Source organism: Girardinichthys multiradiatus, chromosome 9, assembly GCF_021462225.1.
Source record: "Girardinichthys multiradiatus isolate DD_20200921_A chromosome 9, DD_fGirMul_XY1, whole genome shotgun sequence".
In the NCBI taxonomy this organism is placed as follows: Eukaryota; Metazoa; Chordata; class Actinopteri; order Cyprinodontiformes; family Goodeidae; genus Girardinichthys; species Girardinichthys multiradiatus.
The window spans coordinates 5,882,192-5,904,433 of NC_061802.1; the positions used below are offsets into that span (position 1 = coordinate 5,882,192).

At 38.8% G+C, this 22,242-nt stretch overlaps 1 protein-coding gene across 8 annotated transcripts in view; it reads right to left on the bottom strand.

Moving 5' to 3' along the window:
• The window catches only part of LOC124873635 (discs large homolog 1-like protein), a 170,944-nt gene that overhangs the window by 43,311 nt on the left and 105,391 nt on the right, over nt 1-22,242 (bottom strand). For all 8 annotated transcript variants that reach the window (XM_047374398.1, XM_047374399.1, XM_047374403.1 and 5 more), the window contains 6 exons: nt 13,231-13,281; nt 8,639-8,763; nt 7,110-7,279; nt 6,533-6,669; nt 6,229-6,373; nt 1,138-1,270 (listed from right to left, as the gene is read on the bottom strand). In XM_047374398.1, coding sequence (XP_047230354.1) covers nt 1,138-1,270; nt 6,229-6,373; nt 6,533-6,669; nt 7,110-7,279; nt 8,639-8,763; nt 13,231-13,281 — 761 coding nt within the window. The remainder of the gene's footprint in view (nt 1-1,137; nt 1,271-6,228; nt 6,374-6,532; nt 6,670-7,109; nt 7,280-8,638; nt 8,764-13,230; nt 13,282-22,242) is intronic.

Sequence of the window (22,242 nt, forward strand, 5' to 3'; positions counted from 1 at the left end):
CATTATATTCACCAGCAGATGTCAGGATAACACTTTCAAAATTTTACAGCAACAACCTCCATTGCCTCCATGCTTCTTGCAACACACTTCTAAACAGCCCACAGCCCCTTATTTATATAGTTCATCATTATTCCTTAACCAAGCCAGCCTTAATTAAATGTCTGAAGAAAAAAGAAAAATAATCATGACATAAAATAATTGTTATAATGCCTTGAGATTCGTTACTGATGTAATTGACTTCTCATGTTAACCTGAGTCAGGCACTTCACTTACCAGGTAGATTCTGATTCAGACAAGTGTGGCACATTCACACTTTTTTAATTTATTGCAGGCACAAGTAAAACATTTGTTGGCCCAGATTTCAACGTAATTTTTGCAAAAATCTTTGCAAATATTAAATATAGAAAACATACGTACTCATAATTGGATTTAGCAGATACAGTTAATGTAATAAAATTGGTACAGAGTTAGAATTGTTTAATCAGGAAAAAGTTACATCAAAATAAATATAAGATCATTGTTTAAGCCTGTAAAAAATGGACCTAAGTGGACAAAAGCAATATTGTTCAATTTGCAGGAATACTGTCAGAAAATAGTTACTGGAGAGAAAAGAAAAGCAGACGTCAAAATGACCATCCTGCGTTGAGCCTAAGTCTTATCAGATTTATTATAGTCAAAGCTCCCTCATTGGCGCAAAGGTTTATGACGAAACGAGCCATATGCTGGTAACCACGGTGATGCCAGTCGAGTGACGAGGGCTGTAAGGGGCTTTAATCCGTCCATTAAAAAGGATTAAAGACAGTGGAGCAATGATGGGAGGATATCTGAATGTGTTTGTGTGTATAAGTGTGGATGTGCATGAGCACATACGTGACCTGAGTTTACACGCCAGGCAGAAATTCACAGAGCCATCTGCCTTTCACTGCTAACAACATGCACAAGCAGCTGCAGAGTGGGATGAGAATGATAGAGGTCACTGAGTTCATATCAGAACCTCAACAACTCATAACTGGTTAAAAAAGGCTAAAACTGAGTTTAGAGTGTATATATATATATATATATATATATATATATATATATATATATAGGAAAGTTGTAAATATACCCTCTCTTACATAAAAATAGGTGAACTCCCACCTGGGAACATCTTCATCTGTCGTCAGGCTCCTGGGCAGCGGAGAGTATCTGGGTGTGTTCAAAGGGGCGGGGCTCACAGACTGGCTCCCACTCATGTAGGGACTTACATGGTTGTCCTGATGCGGGGAATATGCTGGTGGAACACACAAACTCAGGTTGACTGTGCTGGAGTTGTACATTTAAAAAATATATATATTTAAAGTATTGTGATTCTGGAGCTTGCTGAATTTTTATTTATTTATATAAAGAACATAACAGCGTATATTGTTTTTAAACTGTAAATATCTTAAATATCAAATGGTCTTTTGAATCCGTAAAAACCATAAGTAATATGTTCTTTGAGATAACATTAAATTGAAACAGCCTGACTGCTAAATGTGATCATTGTTAAAAAAAAAACAAATCAATGACAACATTGTGATCATTGTTATTTAAATTGTTATTTCAACTGTTATTTAAATTATGCTTCAGATCCTGTAAATTTGCTTGTTCACAACTCTGTAAGATTTTAAACAGTGTCTCATTTTTCCTTATACAATTCTCTCCACTATTGTTGGCGCCCCAAAAAAGATGCATAAAAAGCCTTAAAATAAATTTAGCTCTAAATACAGAAGCATAATATCGCCCTGTAAAATTAAGAGAAAGTCAACCAACTTCAGTAACATTTAGTACAAATTGGTACAATAAGTGGCAATCCTACCATTTAGTACAACACTAATGTGACTGAAGGATTGCTAAGTTTTTACTTTACTATTTCAACCAGGAAACGTAGGACACGTTTTCCACAGTGATTAATATGATGTGACACAGAGGCCCATTTCTTGGAGCCATTCTTCAAAATGGGAAAGAGAGCATGCCATTCAAGTAAGAAAGATGTGTGTCGATCCTCATAAAACAGGAAATTGCCATAAACAGATAAGTACTCACTTATTAAACTTGCCTATATCTATGGTCAGAGCGATAGTTAAGAAAAACCGATTAATTCAGATTGAACTGCAGCAAACAAGGCCTGAGAAGGACTCATGTCTACCTAGCCACCACAGGAGGATTTGAAAGGAGGTAAACAAAATCTTCAAAACTCATTGATAGATTAAATTAGTGTATTATTTTATAAAACAAAAACATATTTTAACAAAACCTTTAATCTTTAGTCATTTTTGATACAGTAGTAATTAAGTGGTATCCAGCAATCACCCTTGACTGTCTTTAAATATAGCCATAGTCATTATATTTACAGGACTGTAATTTTATCTTAAAAGAACCAACACTTAATGAGCTGACAAAGGAGAAGAGCAAATATTGGTAGGCAGGAAGATAAAATGATGAGACATTATAATCAGACACAGATTAATTTCATTAGAATGTGGAGTATAGAGTGATTCCTTAAAGTCTACATACAATGTGGAGATAGTTAGCAGTAATAATAACCTGACTGACTTTGGTTAAAGAGTGCACATCTGATCGGCAGCCTGAATTGTAATCACTGAATTTTCAGGATCTGATGCTACTGTATTTACACCACATAGAGAACAATTTCAGAGGTGTTCTCTAGTGTCCATCTGTGAGCAGGTGTAAGTTATTTTGGTCAAAGACAAATGCTTAATTTCATCCTAGACAAGTAGTCCAAGTGTTTTGGCTCAAAGGGGTATCTTTTTAAATACGGCAACCTGATTTACTACCTGTATGGGTTCAGAAATATTATGTGAGTTGCATAGATATACAGCAATTTGATAAAATCCCCTTCACTTTACATAACTTTACTTAAGTCTTTTTACAGCACATCATCCTCTGACACTTTTATCTTGGATGCTTGTGATTTTATGATTCATGAGTGAGTCACTCTGAAGACTGTTCAAAGCGTTAAAGACTAAATGCAATTTTCTTCATGCATAGGAGCAAATAGTGTACCTTTGGTCGTTCCTTTCTTTTATTGTTTAACTTTAGCTTGGTCTGAATTCTTTATAATCCTAGTTGTTTTTACATTATCAGTAAAAGGTTTCAGGCAAGAATATCACAATGTTTTTGGGCTTTCATTGATGCATTTGAATTGTTCTTTTTTTAATGACAAAATGACTTACACAGTTTAAAAAAGATTATACAACTTCAACAAATTTCTAAAATAAGAATGGAACTCCCCTCTTCAGGTTGGAGGTGAGTTCTTGCCTCAAGTGGAGGAGTTCAAGTATCTCGGGGTCTTGTTCACGAGTGAGGGAAGAATGGAGCGGGAGATCGACAGATGGATCGGTGCGGCTGCAGCAATAATGGGGACGCTGTGCCGGTCCGTTGTGGTGAAGAGAGAGCTGAGCCGAAAAGCGAAGCTCTCGATTTACCGGTCGGTCTACGTTCCTACCCTCACCTATGGCCATGAACTTTGGGTCATGACTGAAAGAACGAGATCCAGGATACAAGCGGCTGAAATGAGCTTCCTCCGTAGGGTGGCCGGGCACTCCCTTAGAGATAGGGTGAGAAGCTCGGCCATCCGGGAGGGGCTCGGAGTAGAGCCGCTGCTCCTCCACATCGAGAGGAGCCAGTTGAGGTGGCTCGGGCATCTATACCGGAAGCCTCCTGGACGCACTTCCTCGGGAGGTGTTCCAGGCACGTCCCACCGGGAGGAGGCCCAGGGGACGACCCAGGACACGCTGGAGGGACTATGTCTCTCGGCTGGCCTGGGAACGCCTTGGGCTCCCCCCGGAGGAGCTGGAGGAGGTGTCTGGGGAGAGGGACGTCTGGGCGTCTCTGTTGAGTCTGCTGCCCCCGCGACCCGGTCCCGGATAAGCGGAAGACGACGAGTACGAGTACGAAGAATGGAGTACACAAGTTTAAATTTATTGCAGATTTTCCTCATTGGTGTTCAGACATATAAAACCCGGATATTTGGTAAAATGTCATTTGGAGTGTTGCAGAGAAACTACACACTTTGTTGTATCAATCAGCAATATTTTGGCATAATTCTTGATAGATATTTTAGCACTCTAGTTTCTGAAATGGTATAAATAATTTGAACTGGTTGGTTTTCTGGCAGACCCAGCTTTTAAACATGCTCACAATAGGGTTAGGGTAAAGGCCATTCCAGAAGTTTAATGTTAGCGTGCTTTATGATTCCAAAAACTAGCTTTGATGTGTTTTTGGGATCATTGTTCTATTGTAACACCAGGTTTCCACAATTCAGACATCCTTACAGGGTTTTGGGGGACTTGTGCCTATTTCCAGCCTATTTCAGTTGGTGAGAAGTGGGGTACACCCTGGAGACCTGTAGCTGGTCGGTCAAAGGGCAACACAAAGGGACACATGATAAACAACCATAAATGCACACACACACACACACACACAAACACCCAAGTGCCTTTTAGAATTACCAATTAACCATACACATACGTTTTTGAACTGTGGGAAGGAGCTGGAGCATCCACAGAAAACATACGCATGCAAATGAAGAACATATAAACCCACTACGCTCTTGCTGCAAGACACCAGTGCTATAAACTGTGCCATGGCACAGCAAAGGTTTCAACCAGAACTACACAAGTTATTGAATTGCTTTCGTTGGCGGAGTATCGCAGAATCAATGCTTTGTCTTTCAGAATGCTCTGTATATCCATAAGACATTTTGCCAGCTGGATGGACTATATACTAATCTTAAAGCCATTACCTGGTGTATATTTTTAGTGGATAAGATGCTAAAGCTTATGGAGCAAGTTTTTTCATCACAATGAACTGAGAGGGAGCCAACCAAAACGTAAGGAAGGCCCTGCCAAAAAAGTGGCATCTCCCAGCTTAAGTCTAAGCCAAATGCTTCTGAGGAACGTTTCACGGTCAGATGAGACAAATGTTGCCTCAATGTAAAAAAGTTTGTTTGAAGCAACCAGGGTGAGGCTTTCAGAAACATGTTGAGGATGCTGTGCTTAGCTGCCAGTGGTCCAGGTGCATTCTAAAAAAGTGGATGTAAGAATTAAAGAGGAATCCATATTATTCAACATTAGCTAAGCTTAACAAGTAGATGTTTGAAACCTGGACACAGTTGCGTGTTTGGACAGGACAATAATCTGAAACAAACATGAAAACTGTCATGGGATAATAAAGCAGACTTAAAATTTTACTTCTGGAATGACCCTGACCTCAACTATATTGAACATCTGTGAACTAAGCTTAAAAGCAGAGACTGTGTTCAGAAACCAACCAATTCAAGTAAACTCTGCCATCTCTGATAAATGTTGTGAAATATGTAGCTACAATGATCCCAAAGATTTGACAAAGTCTGTAGTTTCTCTGCAACAATGTTAAAAGTGTTAGTGAGGATTACATATATATTACCCACTGTCAATTTTTTTCCATTGTGTGGAAGAGAGGAAATACACAATGAACTACGATTGAACTGCAAGTGTCTCGGGGTCTTGTTCACGAGTGAGGGAAGAATGGAGCGGGAGATTGATAGACGGATCGGTGCGGCTGCTGCAGTAATGGGTGGCCGGGCACTCCCTTAGAGATAGGGTGAGGAGCTCGGCCATCCTGGAGGGGCTCGGAGTAGAGCCGCTGCTCATCCACATCAAGAGGAGCCAGTTGAGGTGGCTCGGGCATCTATACTGGATGCCTCCTGGACACCTTCCTCGGGAGGTGTTCCAGGCACATCCCACCGGGAGGAGGTCCAGGACACGCTGGAGGGACTATGTCTCCCGGCTGGCCTGGGAACGCCTTAGGCTTCCCCCGGAAGAGCTGGAGGAGGTGTCTGGGGAGAGGGACTCCTGGGCGTCTCTGCTGAGTCTGCTGCCCCCGCGACCCGGTCCCGGATAAAGCGGAAGACGACGAGTACCAGTAAGAGTAAGAGTACTACGATTTAATATTATTATAATTAATTAGTTTGTTGTTTAATGGTTCAACAAAAAAGTAGGATGATTTAAATTAATCATTAAAGGCCCAAAATTAGCATGATACTGATGCCCCAGATCACTGTATGTAAACTGTTTACTGGCACTGGAAAGGTTTTTGATATTTGGTGATACTGTTGAAACTGCCTTCCAAAAACCACATTGAGTTAATCTACTGACTGATAACTTTACAGACATTTGCAAAGAAATATGTTAGATTTGTTCTCACAGTTAGTGACATCAGGTGGAGGGAAGTTGTCATTAATGAAAAGGGAGCTGTGTTTGGCAACACGGAGGTACACAACATCCGGAGTGGACTTTAATGCAGCAACTGCCTCTTCATGAGTTACCTGCTCCAAGCAAGAAGCATTTACCTTGGTAGAAAAGAAAAAAAATAAAACATGATTAAGAAATTAAGTTTTAAAACATGTTATAAAATGTTTACAATGACATGGCTAATTTACCGACTGTAAATCTGAGTCAAAATCTACAATGAAAAAAAGGGAACACTAAAGAAACAAAGGGGTTCTTACAGCAACAAGTTTATCCCCGATTTGTAAGCGTCCATCTTTGTGTGCAGCCCCTCCCTCGATGATTTTAGTCACATAGATGCCGTTGTCTCCTGGAACGTGCTGGTTTCCAACACCACCCGCTATACTGAATCCCAAACCTGAGAGAAAACATTAACTTATAAAGGTCATGTTGTTGACATTACTTCCAAGGTACAAGTAAGTGTTCTTTATAATTAAATTCATTAAATAGATTTTCCCAGACTTTTAACTAGTTCTGGGAACTTTGACATTCAAATATGTCTATTGTAAAATAATTTAAAATCTTGGTTCTTGGTGTTTCATAAATTGCTTTAACTGCTTAATTAGTTTTCTGCTTTCCCAGCTGATGCATTTAATTTCTTTTCTGTTTAAATACAACACTAGTTAGATCATTTGGAAAGCTAATGTACCATTTTCATTTTAAAAACACAATGAATCCTTCTTCTCATTTAAACTTATATTCTTGTCATTATTTTTTAAATCAGATACAGCATATTTGAAAAGAGAACAAGACAATTAACTTTCTCCAATGCTCACTGTGTTTCTAGCAATGTCTCACCTTTGGGTCCTTTGACCAGTTTAATATCCATGATCCTCTCAGCGAGGCTCCTTCTGCGTCGGATACACAGTCGGACCAGTCCTCCTGCCTCCTTCAGTGCCTCCACCGCCCCGCTGTGAGTCACCTCCCTGACGTCGGTATCATTTACCCGGACTATACAGTCATTCACCCTGCACAGCAATATTATTGACTATGTATGGCAAGGCTTACATCACTGCAGATAAATTCCTCTTTTATTACAATGAAAATTTGAATTACACAACTTTTAATAAGAGTATAACTATTCAGCACAACAAAAGTCACACATTAAAAAATATTTGTTTTAAAAAAACGTCCAGCTTCACAAATGTAACTGAAGATCGTATTTTAATTTAAACTTTACATTTTTTAAGATGATCAAAGGGTATCAAGATATATAATTATTAGTGCAGGACTTAGGATTTCCCTAGGGACAACCTTTGATGTTACACAGAGGTCTGTATCTGTTAGCCACTTTTCAAAATGGGAAAGAGAAGAGAACATGTTAAAGTAATGCAGATGTTTGTTTCAAAAGTCAGGAAATGGATACAAATAAATAGCGATTTAGGTCCACTTGCCTTCATTTAAAATAAGCGCATATAGAAACAACTAAAACTTTGAAAAACAAGACTGGAAGAGTCATGTTTAATTTACAACGCAACAAATTTTTTAGCGTGAGAGTATGCTACCAATGACACATGAATTTATTTATGGCACTCTAGGCACCTTTAAAAGCAAGTCAATAAATCTGTAAATCTTCATACGCTGTATTAATATTAAGTATAAAGTTTTTGAATATTAAGGATTCAAAATTGATTTTTGCTTAAACATGTGCACCTGGGGTATATCTGCTACTTTCATTTTTGCAATATATTCTCTTAAATGTTTTTAAAAAGATTCTTAATTTTTTTTGTTTGTTTTACTTTTGTTCAGCTTCTGTTTGAACAAATAACTTTGATAAAGAAATAGCAACAAAATAAAAGCTAAGGAAACAACTAAAAACAATTAAAAATCTTTAAAGAAGTTTATCTTCACTTCAAATCCTCACTGAGAGCAAAGTGTACGGGAGTCAAATTCCTTGTTTGTGTGCACAAACTAGGCAATAAAGCTGTTTCTGATCTTTTAATCTCTATCGCGCATGCACATAAACAAAACGATAAAAACGTTAGTTCAGACATACATCAGACATTTTTATTAAAAGAAAAAAATGAAAATCCAGGGTTGATTTTCAAGATTTGAGGATGTAGATCAGCTTAATGCTCACTAATATGGAGAAAGGTGAGGACAGGTCTTCAAAACGGAAATATTGATAAAAATAAAGTGGTATGTATGGTATTGTCTGATTTCATACCCCATTTAAATACAGTACATGAGCTATCTGACAGAAATCTCTTCACACAGTCCTAATGTGCGGAAGTATACCTGTTAGCTTTGTTAATGTTAAGCCTCATGGTAAACAGCAAATATCAACAATTATTTCAAGCTAGTAAAAGACAATAATGTGCTTCTACCTGAGTCGTCCATTCTGGGCTGCAGCTCCTCCTGGGATTATCTTGGTGATAAAGATTGAGGGGTCTTCTCCAATATGGGGATTATCTGTGCCGCCAGCAATACTGAAGCCCAGGCCTGAGTTACCCTGCTCATAAACACAGAAACAAAGGTTTTAAAAAATACCTCTAACCACCACTATAATTTAAAGCCTTCTTAATGTGACACCAGATAAACTGACTGTGTTCTCTAGCTATTTGAAATTTAGTGCTGCAAATCCCCTGAAGTTGCTATTCACTGTTGGTCAGTTTGCTGAATGAAGGCAAACATTTTCCCAAAGAATACGAATCACACAAGAGTGACAAATTTCAGTTTATAATAAAGACGGGCAGTTATTCTGTGGAAACTAACGGAGCACCATGCAGGATTGTTATTAAGGTTACCCAGTTTATAAATTACATTATTTGTGAAGTTGCAGATGGCAGGTAGACTACCTCCTCTATCAGCCTGACTAATTAACCAGTAGAAATCTGTACTTTTGCTTAATTCTATGATTTAAACTAAACATTAAAGTGATTACATGTTAAAAACACAATTATTATAATGGCAATAATCTATTATATTATTTTAGCAACTAATTGAGTAATTATTGATTTTCTGTTTAAAAGCAATTAGGTAATGGTATAAATTCTTTTATGGTTTGTATAAAAACCAGGATAATTTACTCAACGTTATCATACTCTGAGAATCTCATGCTGGTCCATATTTGCATATAAAGGTCTGCAAATGCACTGTTTAGGCTATACGCAAGATGCTTGAACATTGCAGGAACTAGTTGAACATCCATGTTTAACTCAAAGATACAGTTTTCACTACACCTTTGGAGGGGTGATAATGCACTGGTCAATACACTGTCTACACCAAAGAGGAGACGAAGAAAATTATTGAAAAGAAAAGAAAAGCTGTTCCTTCTTTCTTCTTTCTTTCTTTTGGTGTGTCAGTCTTTCTTCTTCTCTTCCTGATCTGACCTGTTGTTTTCTTTATCTGCTCAGTCTTTGCTCACACAATCTGGCTGGAACTATTTTTGTCCCTACAGGCGTACATGGATAAAATGGTCACAAAAACGTAGGCATCCACAGAAACCCCTGGCAGACCCTATTGGGGGCGGATGTGTTCAGACGACGAAATTTTTGTCGCACAGGCTTGTGATCGTGTAGAGCAGAGTAGTAGGTATGAAAAACCCTAACCTGCCTAAACTCCCTGAAACACACTGATGAATAACCATGATAAATCAATTTATTGTATATGATGAAAGACAAATTACACTGTTAATCACATTGGAGTAATTTGTCCACAGGAATAAAACCTACTGGTGTCAAAACCTCACACAATCTTTGATACTGTACAAATATATAAATATATACAGTATAGCCTTGTGTAATATTTAACTTTTTGCTAAATAAACAGTCTAATTCATGAAAAAAACATATAAGCATATAAGCTCTTTAAAATAATGTCACACACTGAAAACATTATCTGCTGGCAGACATTCTTTTATTCACTACCCATGCTCTGTCATGGATTTAAATCTAGCGTAAATGTCTGTGGCTGTGTTTGCCTGTATGTCCGTGGTGACTTTAAAGCATGTTCAGTCAAGCAGACAGAACCAGGTCACAGGAGAATAGAATGATAGAGAGAGACACAGAAAAACAGCCTTGGGGGTAAGATAAAGGGAATTTAATCAGGGAAGAGGGATCATAGAGGACTGTGAAAAGAAAGTGAGTGATGATGAACAAGAAATAGAGAGGACAAGGGAGCAGGTTCTAGAATTGGACCAATGCTCAAGCTGAAAGACAGAAAAGACAAATAAGACCAAAAACCTGGAGCAGAAGAACATTCTAAACTTAATTGATATAAACAGCTATAAAATGTTGACAAAACTATTCACACCCCATGAACGTCTTCACATACAACCAATACATCACTGTTTTCTTTTACAAATTGAGTCAGTTTAGTTTTCCTTCACAACCAGTATTTGCCATGTAGGCTAAAAAGGTCAGTTCTGGTCTCAGTCCCGACCACCTTCTTCCACATGTTTGTGTTCGTAAACATGGTGTTTCTTAAGTCTTTTTTTCAACAAAGGCTTTTCTCTTCCCCCTTGTCCATAAAAGCCAGATTTGTTGAGCACACAACTGATAATTGGCCAGTCAGCAGATTCTCCAGCCCGAGCTGTGGATCTCTGCAGCTACTCCAGGGTTACAATAGCTCTCTAGGCTGCTTCTCTAAACAATTGCACAGCCTGAGAGTTTAGGTGGATGGCCATGTCTTAGTACCTTTTATGTTTTGCCATACTCTTTAAATTATTTGGATTATTGATTGAACAGTAAGATAGCCAAAGTTTGGGATATTGTTTTTATAATCTGATCCTGCTTTAAACTTCTCCACAACTTTACCCCTGACCTGTCTGGTGTGTTCTTTGGTCTTTATGATGCTGTTTGATTACTAATGTTCTAAATCAACCCTCTGAGGTCTCCATGGAACCTCTACATTCATTCTGGGATCATGCTACACACAGATGTATGTTTATTAGTTTGGTGAATGCTGAAGGCAGTTTCTTACACTAGATTCTACAGGTCCTTCTCAAAATATTAGCATATTGTGATAAAGTTCATTATTTTCCATAATGTAATGATGAAAATTTAACATTCATATATTTTAGATTCATTGCACACTAACTGAAATATTTCAGGTCTTTTATTGTCTTAATACGGATGATTGTGGCATACAGCTCATGAAAACCCAAAATTCCTATCTCACAAATTTCATCCGACCAATAAAAGAAAAGTGTTTTTAATACAAAAAACATCAACCTTCAAATAATAATGTACAGTTATGCACTCAATACTTGGTCGGGAATCATTTGGCAGAAATGACTGCTTCAATGCGGCGTGGCATGGAGGCAATCAGCCTGTGGCACTGCTGAGGTCTTATGGAGTCCCAGGATGCTTCGATAGCGGCCTTTAGCTCATCCAGAGTGTTGGGTCTTGAGTCTCTCAACGTTCTCTTCACAATATCCCACAGATTCTCTATGGGGTTCAGGTCAGGAGAGTTGGCAGGCCAATTGAGCACAGTGATACCATGGTCTGTAAACCATTTACCAGTGGTTTTGGCACTGTGAGCAGGTGCCAGGTCGTGCTGAAAAATGAAATCTTCATCTCCATAAAGCTTTTCAGCAGATGGAAGCATGAAGTGCTCCAAAATCTCCTGATAGCTAGCTGCATTGACCCTGCCCTTGATAAAACACAGTGGATCAACACCAGCAGCTGACACGGCACCCCAGACCATCACTGACTGTGGGTACTTGACACTGGACTTCTGGCATTTTGGCATTTCCTTCTCCCCAGTCTTCCTCCAGACTCTGGCACCTTGATTTCCGAATGACATGCAGAATTTGCTTTCATCCGAAAAAAGTACTTTGGACCACTGAGCAACAGTCCAGTGCTGCTTCTCTGTAGCCCAGGTCAGGCGCTTCTGCCGCTGTTTCTGGTTCAAAAGTGGCTTGACCTGGGGAATGCGGCACCTGTAGCCCATTTCCTGCACACGCCTGTGCACGGTGGCTCTGGATGTTTCTACTCCAGACTCAGTCCACTGCTTCCGCAGGTCCCCCAAGGTCTGGAATCGGCCCTTCTCCACAATATTCCTCAGGGTCCGGTCACCTCTTCTCGTTGTGCAGCGTTTTCTGCCACACTTTTTCCTTCCCACAGACTTCCCACTGAAGTGCCTTGATACAGCACTCTGGGAACAGCCTATTCGTTCAGAAATTTCTTTCTGTGTCTTACCCTCTTGCTTGAGGGTGTCAATAGTAGCCTTCTGGACAGCAGTCAGGTTGGCAGTCTTACCCATGATTGGGGTTTTGAGTGATGAACCAGGCTGGGAGTTTTAAAGGCCTCAGGAATCTTTTGCAGGTGTTTAGAGTTAACTCGTTGATTCAGATGATTAGGTTCATAGCTCGTTTAGAGACCCTTTTAATGATATGCTAATTTTGTGAGATAGGAATTTTGGGTTTTCATGAACTGTATGCCAAAATCATCCGTATTAAGACAATAAAAGACCTGAAATATTTCAGTTAGTGTGCAATGAATCTAAAATATATGAATGTTAAATTTTCATCATGACATTATGGAAAATAATGAACTTTATCACAATATGCTAATATTTTGAGAAGGACCTGTATTTGGAAGCAAAAGATTAAAAGGGGGTGAATACCAGCATGCAACACTTTTAAGATTTCTATTTGTAAAAAATAATCAGCAAGAAATGTTTTCTTTTCTTTCCACGTTACAGGTACAAGTGGTACTTTTTGTTGGTATATTACACAAAAACAAAGCAAAATCCACTGAAGTGTGTGGCTGTAACATAACAAAATATAAAGAAAGTTTTAGGAGTGTAAATACATTTTCAAGGCAGTGTACATCATGTCAGACTCAAAATGCTCTTCATTACAATTGTAAAGACAACAATATCTTGTAAAAATATAGAAATAGCTTTTTTTGTATTTTGTTTTTCAGTGGAAATAGAAATAAATTCAAATGTAATGAATGTAACATTATTTTACCCTCTCCAGTGTGATTTCCTCATACTCATAGTCTGCTTCTGTTCCATTGACCTGTTGGAAAGTACAAAAGATCATTTATTTATACATATTTAACCAAACATGTTTTATTTTTATTTCATAAAATGGTGTAAGCAGCTTGATGTAGGGTGGCAGTTGTATGTTTAAACCACTGCTTTAACGAAATACTCAGATATTGAAATTAATTGTTGAAGTAGAACCAAATATTTAGTTTTTGACAGATTTGGAGCAGGAAATAATACTTTAAACACAATTTATAAAGTTTAATGAATTTATTTTATTCAGTCATACCACAAATGTCCCAGACTTTAAGCCTTTGTGCAAAATTAAATTCAGTGATGTTTTGCTGGTAAATCCTGGAAATACTAATTTGAAGATGCAGATATTCAATTTGTATTTTAGCAAAACATTTTTCAGATTTTGAATTTACATTGTGTTTAGTTGTGTGAGCACTTAAATTTCATCCATATTTCAGCACAGGGTCCAGAGAATGAAGACAAAGGTGAGTAGGCTTGTTAATGTTTTGAGCAAAGGCAATTGAGTCTAAGATAGCACTAGAGGCTATATTTAGGCTCTCACTTTCAGTGAGAACTGATCTAAAAATTGATAATAAGGGTCTGGTGGACGGTACAAAACAAGAAGTGATTTTAGTGCTTTGCAATTTGGATGAGGAAACCTAAGGATTAAATATTCAAAAGACATGTAGCTATTAATTGGTCTGGGACTAATCAATTAATCAGACTGAAAGATGGTTTCTACTCCTACTCCTCATCCAGTATTTCAAGGTATGAGAAAATTTAAATAATTGGAAGGAATTGACTCATGTATAGTAACATAATACTCTTGCTGCAGCCAGGTTTCTGTGAGGGAAAATAAATCAATCTGATAGTCACAAATCCAGTCATTAACTAACAAATTCTTTGAACAGAGAAATCTTATGTTCAATAAATCAGATTTCAGTCAGTCAGTCATTTTCTACCGCTTATTCCATAGTGGGTCGCGGGGGAGCTGGTGCCTATCTCCAGCAGTCTATGGGCGAGATAAACCAGATTTAATTGTTTTATTTTTCTATTCAGTCTGAGTTGTGTTTATTTTTATGAGATTTTCATGATTTCCTCTGTTTAGATTATTTTTTAATCTACTCAATTTTAGCCATGGGCGTGACACTGTCTTAATAGGGTAATGGATGGGTAGCAGTAAAGAAGCTGCAGAGAGGAGTGTTAAACTACGACCTTGCTTCCTGGTCTGAACCCTGAGTTGTCAGAGTTAGGGAGAACTAAAAAAGTTTACTAGAAAGAGCAGCTCTGTCCAAAGTGGGATGGATCCCGTCTCTCTGGATTAGACCAGGTTGTCCCCAAAATGTACGCCAACTATCAATGTAGCTCACTTTGTTTTCAGGAAACCACCTAGACTGCCAGCGGTTGCATGACAACACGAGACTAAACATGTCGTCACTGGTCAGATCAGGTAGGGGACCACAGAAAATTACGGAGTCCGACATTCTTTGGCAGACTTACACACCGAAGCAACACTACCTTTGGTGACCTCCGATTGGTGTAACCGGATGTCTTTACCGCCAATGTGAATAACAATCTCAGTGTATTTACACTTATCCTTAGCCAGCAGTTTTAGGTAGGATTTGATGTCGCCCGTTCTGGCCCCTGGCAAACATCTGACTATGGTCGCTGGTATCTCTAGTGCCACATTTCTTACTATGGAGCTGCCAATTAAAAGAGTAGGCTTCTCAGTGGGCGTTTCGCTGAGCGGGCTAAAAATCTGTTAGAAACATAGACCATGGTCCCGTGGGCTGGATTTAGGATTATGCTTTCTATGTACCGTTACCCAACTGGCCTTAGGTCCCAGCTGTGCAGAACTAGGCCTCCAATTGTGACACCCTGGCCTCCAAAGCTACAAAAATACTACTTTTATTACATGTGCCATTATCACTAAAGAAGGCATAAAAGTAACTGAACATCTGTCACAGAGAGCAGGAGAGAAAAGGAGACTCAGAGAGAGACGGAGAATCAACAGAATGGGTAGCCATGGTGGAGCTAAAGCTAAGCTAGCGACCACTCACCACTAAGAAAAAACTGTGTGAAACATGGAGGGTCCCCAAACGTTAAGTGTATCAACAGAAAATATGTGTTTTAACGTGCCTATGTGTTAGAATAAGTCAGAGATGTCACAGTAAAGAGAAATCAGATCAAATCGAGAGAGCCTTCACGCACCAAACAATCCTCCAAATACAACAGTATGGCACAGTACGCCTTACCACGCTCCTTAACCAAAACATCCAAACTCCTGTTTTATTACATGTTAGCAATTTCATCTGTCGTCAGCATGCATGGCACCTCTAAGCATATTCAAGATAATGATATTCAAGATGCAGGATTTGAGTTTCAGTTTGAGATAATGGAAGTACTTTATTTAATTTACATCTGGTTTTAAAAACATTTGAGTCCCTGTAGAATCTACCAAAAAAGAGCATGTCCACTTTTTTAGTGTTTTGCTCATAATTCTAAAATAAAGTTTAAAACATTTCTTTTTAACAGGTATCTGAAACAGAGAAGCAGTGTAAACCAGTTCCAAACATCTTAAGATTTGCTACTGGATTAACTTGTTTTGCTTTACTTTGAAGCCTTTTTAGAGCAACTGAACTATTTCCAAGACAGAACAGCTTTTTGTTGTAGAGGAAAACTAAAATAAAATGTTTTGATGTCCCTTTTACTGTGTTTCTTAGTGTTGTTTCTATCTTTGGTGATATTAGAATATTTATTGCTATTGTAAAAAAAAATTCACCGGTATCTGCATTTATATGGATACAACTAGTGTATTGTTCATGTCTAAATAAACTAAAATTAAACATTTACAAGTACACTATTACTTGTGTTGGGACCCCAGCCATAAAGTTAAACATGGATGAACATCGACTCTGACCTGTACACAAAGAACTGAATGAACCTCTGCATCTTTTAATATCACACTAACCTATGCCTAGCAGCCCAGGAAGAGAAGGAGTCAGAGCTGGAATCTCTGACCCAAGGGCATGTTCCCTACTCCGCTCGGTCTCATTCCGGCTGCAGACAGCGGCTAAGGGAGGGTCCAGAGCACGTGTCAGTTGAAGTCCTTGAAACACGCAGGCAAGTAAGGTGACTACAATCACGCCGATCGTGTGCAACAAGGTTAAGTAGCTGTTAAGCAGTAAGCTGTTCGAGTACCCAGCATTCATTCATAAAAAAGGTGCAATAAGAGAAACGTGGCTTGACTTTTCTTCTGAGGACTCTAAAAGCAGCCCTGAGGCGGACTACCCCCCATGGCCAGAGAACAAGGCATTGGGATCGCACCTGTTGGGACCCACAGCCATGGATTTCAAAATTAAACTCCGGTACGGACATTTCTGGAACTTTCAAAATAAAGTGCATTAACCTTCTTCCGGCACAGCCAGGAAACGGAATAACTGCGGACTTCCTGTGATGCCACTACCCGAATAAAAACACAGCTGTTGCTACATCTGCCCTTTTTCCACACGGCCTTCGAGAGGGACCGGTCAGGGGAGGCCCAGCGCACTGATGTCTCTTTGCTGGCAAAAAGTCATTAACTCTTCAAACTGGATCCAAGGATGTCATACGATCATCGATCATATGCAAAGTTAAGTACGAATGAAATACTGTCTGTGTATCCGGTATTTTCATTCATGAACAGGGGTAATTAAGGTACAAGCATTGCTTGACTGTCTCTCCGAGCCCCCGCAGGCGCAAACGGTGTTCAAGAGAAGCCCCTGCAAAGACGCAGTCTCCCAGTCTGGAAGGAAGACAGCAGAGACCGCAACGGACAGGACGGGCCGCCCAGCTACAGCTCCGGAGCTAACCCTTTTGTTTACAGAACGAACGCACTTTTGATCATGAGAAGCTGAGGAGGTTAGCGGGAAGCTAACCCTTTGTTCACTGTGGATACCTTCTTCAAACTTCATTGCCCCTTGGAAAACATTTCCTCACCATGGTCACAGGTTAGGTCTGGGCAGATTTACAGTTAGGATGAAATAATCTGAATGTTTTCATTTATGAAATTTGTTTTTGTGAAACTCAGCTATCTTAGTTCTAGCAGGCTATCTGCAGCACACGTGCCCGGTTTGTGTTCTTTGTATGTTTTTAAAGTCTGACTGACTGACTATTTAAAGGGTGATTTTTAAACAGAACATTGATCATAACGCGCCGTCCGCGCTTATGCATTTTAACCCTTTTATTAACCCTGGTATTTTAAATGTATGTGTTGATTCTGGTGCTAAGCTATCTGCTTCTTTGTGAGCTCAACTGCTAACCGGTAAGAACACGTGCTTGCTACTAAAGAGTATTCAACAGAAAGGTTGTTGGTTTTCAAGCTAGTGAATAATAGTCCCTGAACATCATTTACTAGATTTGATAACTAAGTAAACACCATTAAGCCCATTTCTCCAGAAAGATTTGGCTCGATTCCAAAATATCCCCTTTATAATATTTCTTCAAATATTATTTGAATAAATAAAGGCAGCTAATTAGATAGACACCGTTGAGAATTGGTCATCCAGAAGGTTGGTTTTATTCAGCAGATAATTCTTTAAAATATTATTTCATTAAAATAATATTTTATCTGATCATGCATTATGAAGGGTTGTCTAAATGTTGCTGATTATTTCCTAAGTTGGTTCCAAGACTAACTTAACTTCATTTTCAGATTCTTCAAGATAATCCTTGGTTCTCAAACATAAACATTACATGGTAATGTTGCATCAATCTTTTGGTCATAATTTCCAATCATCTTTAATCAACTTGTTTATATTGTACATAGGCCATTAGTCTTCATTATTCTTTAATTCTGCTTGGTAGTTTAGTTGGATTGTTTTAGCATAGTAAAGAGTTTGTTGATTGAAATATGTTTGACTTTGAGTTGACTTATTTTTGTTAATAAATTCTTGTATTTTAAGAAATTGTGTGAATTGATTGCATGTGTGTGCAGAGTTTATGCTGTTCAATAATGTCAGAGCTCATCTCACACCTTTCTATTTTGTCCTAATATCATCGCCTTACTGGGCTGGTATTCACAGGACAACCCTTAACAGACCGAAATATTATTTGATAAAATATTAAAATATTAATATTAAATATTAAATAATATTCTCAGATTCATAATCACAACACACCCCTTCCTGCGTGCACGTCCAGGTGGCGAGAGCTACCCAGTAGTCCCAAGGCCACTGATGGAGCTGAACGTGCCTTTGTTATATAGTTCGGCTAGCCCGGCTAAACAGCCGATCCCCTCACAGCTATTGAGATTAGCTGCAACGCTAGTCCCTTTAATGCCCACACGTGGATTACCAGGACAGTTTTGAGGCCTCAACTTGTCGCCTGGTAACCTTTTCCTTAGCACTGTTCATGTAAGAGGTGGTGTTTGGGCAGAGACGATTCGTTTAGAATAAAATATTCTAAATAATGTTTGTTTCATAACGTTTTTTTTGTTTGATTGTGTTGAGAAAACTCAGTTAAGTGCTAGCTGACTAGCTGCTCAGCTAATGATGTGTTCGGTGTTGTGCGCTTATGCATTTTGATCCTTTTATTGATGGCATTTTAAAGGTACATGTTTTATTTTAAAGGAATCTGAACTTTAACCAATAATGACTAAGGTAATACGCAATTTATAACCACCAGTTTATAAATCCATCAAGAATCATTTATCCAGAAAAGTTGTTAGTTTCCAATCTAGGAAAAATATCATTTCCTTGAACATTATTTTACATTATTTTATCGCAAGATGAGGCTTTAATCAATTTCAACAATTCCCCAAATGAGTTTTGCACAAATACCTTATAGTTTTACAGCAACTCAAACACAGGCATTGACATTTTAAGGTCCCTCAAACATTGCTGACTCTGTAAACAAAACAATACAGAAAGCACCTTTCTCTTTGCAGCGCCCCCACATGTCTCATATCAGAACAAACTAGAGACATTCACTTTTCTAACAAGGCATAAATTGTCTTTCTAGCACCTTCTCTGGTGATGTCATTTGCTTGCACATTACAGTCTGATGGTTGCTGTCCGCCAGCTGCTAGTTTGCGGGCTACTCTGTTAGCTTCCTGTTATGTTTGCAACTGTACATTTTGATGATACTGGGTAAATGTTGTAACCAAAGGCTATGTCATATGCAGAATGATCTTACAATTGAAATCAGCACTTTTACCAGATTCTCTTGTATTTCCTTTTTATGAAGTCAAAAACACATTTGGGAAAGTTTTGGCACCCTTTGCCAAACTGCCATTTCCGCCTAGCACATTGCCCTCTAAAATCTTTGTGGAACATACAGTACGGACCAAAGGTTTGGACACACCTTCTCATTCAAAGAGTTGTCTTTATTTGCATGACTATGAATATTGTAGCTTCACACTGAAGGCATCAAAACTATGAATTAACACATGTGGAATTATATACTGAACAAAAAAGTGTGAAACAACTGAAATGTCTTATATAGGTTCGTCAAAGTAGCCACCTTTTGCTTTGATTACTGCTCCGCACACTCTTTGCATTCTATTGATGAGCTTCAAGAGGTAGCCACCTGAAATGGTTTTCACTTCACAGGTGTGCCCTGTCAGGTTTAATAAGTGGGATTTCAAGCCATATAAATGGGGTTGGGACCATCAGTTGTGTTGTGCAGGAGGTGGATACAGTACACAGCTGATAGTCCTACTGAATAGACTGTTAGAATTTGTATTATGGCAAGAAAAAAGCAGATAAGTAAAGAAAAACGAGTAGCCATCATTACTTTAAGAAATTAAGGTCAGTCAGTCCAAACAATTGGGAAAACTTTGAAAGTGTCCCCAATGCAGTCGCAAAAACCATCAAGCGCTACAAAGAAACTGGCTCACATGAGGACCGCCCCAGGAAAGGAAGACCAAGAGTCACCTCTGCTGCGGACGATAAGTTCATCCGAGTCACCAGCCTCAGAAATCGCAGGTTAACAGCAGCTCAGATTAGAGAACAGGTCAATGCCACACAGAGTTCTAGCAGCAGACACATCTCTAGATCAACTGTTAAGAGGAGACTGTGTGAATCAGGCCTTCAAGGTACAATAGCTGCTAGGAAACCACTGCTGAGGACAGGCAACAAGCAGAAGAGACTTGTTTGGGCTAAAGAACACAAGGAATGGACATTAGACCAGTGAAAATCTGTGTTTTGGTCTGATGAGTCCAAGTTTGAGATCTTTGATTCCAACCACCGTGTCTTTGTGCGGTGCAGAAGATGTGAACGGATGGAGTCTACATGCCTGGTTCCCACCGTGAAGCATGGAGGAGGAGGTGTGATGGTGTGGGGGTGCTTTGCTGGTGACCCTGTTGGGGATTTATTCAAAATTGAAGGCATACTGAACCAGCATGGCTACCACAGCATCTTGCAGCAGCATGCTATTCCATCCGGTTTGCGTTTAGTTGGACCATCATTTATTTTTCAACAGGACAATGACACCAAACACACCTCTAGGCTGTGTAAGGGCTATTTGACCAAGTAGGAGAGAGATGAGGTGCTGCGCCAGATGACCAGGCCTCCACAGTTACCGGACCTGAACCCAATCGAGATGGTTTGGGGTGAGCTGGACCACAGAGTGAAGGCAAAAGGGCTAACAAGTGCTAAGCATCTCTGGGAACTCCTTCAAGACTGTTGGAAAACCATTTCACGTGACAACCTCTTGAAGCTCATCAACAGAATGCCAAGAGTGTGCGGAGCAGTAATCAAAGTAAAAGGTGGCTACTTTGAAGAACCTAGAATATAAGACATATTTTCAGTTGTTTCACACTTTTTTGTTCAGTATATAATTCCACATGTGTTAATTCATAGTTTTGATGCCTTCAGTGTGAAACTACAATATTCATAGTCATGAAAATAAAGACAACTCTTTGAATGAGAAGGTGTGTCCAAACATTTGGTCTGTACTGTATATGCTTCAACATATTCAGTCCAAATTTGCTGCAGTTATGTTGAAGATGTGGATGAATGCAACCTGTGGGTTCTACTAAGAATTCCAAAGATTCCCATAGTGTTTTGCAATGTTCATTTAGAAAAAAAACGTTTGCCGTGGCTAAAAAAAAAATATTTTTTCTTAGTTTAATAACAAATAAATCAGACATAGTTACAATAGTGGTTTCACTGTAAAAAATATTCTTTTATGTCTTACTTTTACACAGGTACCAAAGGTTTGCATGTAGGCCTAATAACTGTGGAGGTATACTTGATTTATTTAAGGTATGTAATTTCAGGCAATAATTGCTCTAAAAGATGTACTGTTCAGAGATGTCAGAGCTTGGCTCACCCCTTATACTATTGTCCTAATACCACTGCCTTTTTCGGCTGGTATTCACCGGACATCACTTAACAGACCAACTTATTATTTAATAAAATATTAAAATATAAATATTAAACATTAAATTATATATTCATAATAAAAAGCACAACATTTGATCAGATGCATTATGACACAGGTTATGATAGAGGTCATAAATTGAAAATTAATTTAGATATTTATGAATGACATATGACTCCAGAAGATTAAAACCCCAATGTGTCCTTCATGCTGATGCATCTCCTGTGTTGCATTTAAAAGTGTGCCCTTTAAAATGTCCATAAACCACTGCATTCACTGTAAAATGTTGAAAATGTATCCACATTTTTCAACCGGTGTACACCGCCTATCTGTCAATGACCCAGCTTCAACCTTGCACAGATAAGCAGCTATATACAATGAAGGATGAATGCATTTTTGAAATGAATGAGAAGCACACACAGATATTTTTTCTCAGACGAGCTCTACACTTGGTACTAAATATTTTTGTTTCAGATGCAGTTGATGCATGCAGTAGGGCAAGCAGGCGCGCACACATAGTGGTTGACTGGCGTCCCTGGGGCACATGTAATCCGCCTGGCTGTAATCTGTGTCTTTGTACAGTCAGATTACTTTAGATTTTGAATTTTTGCTG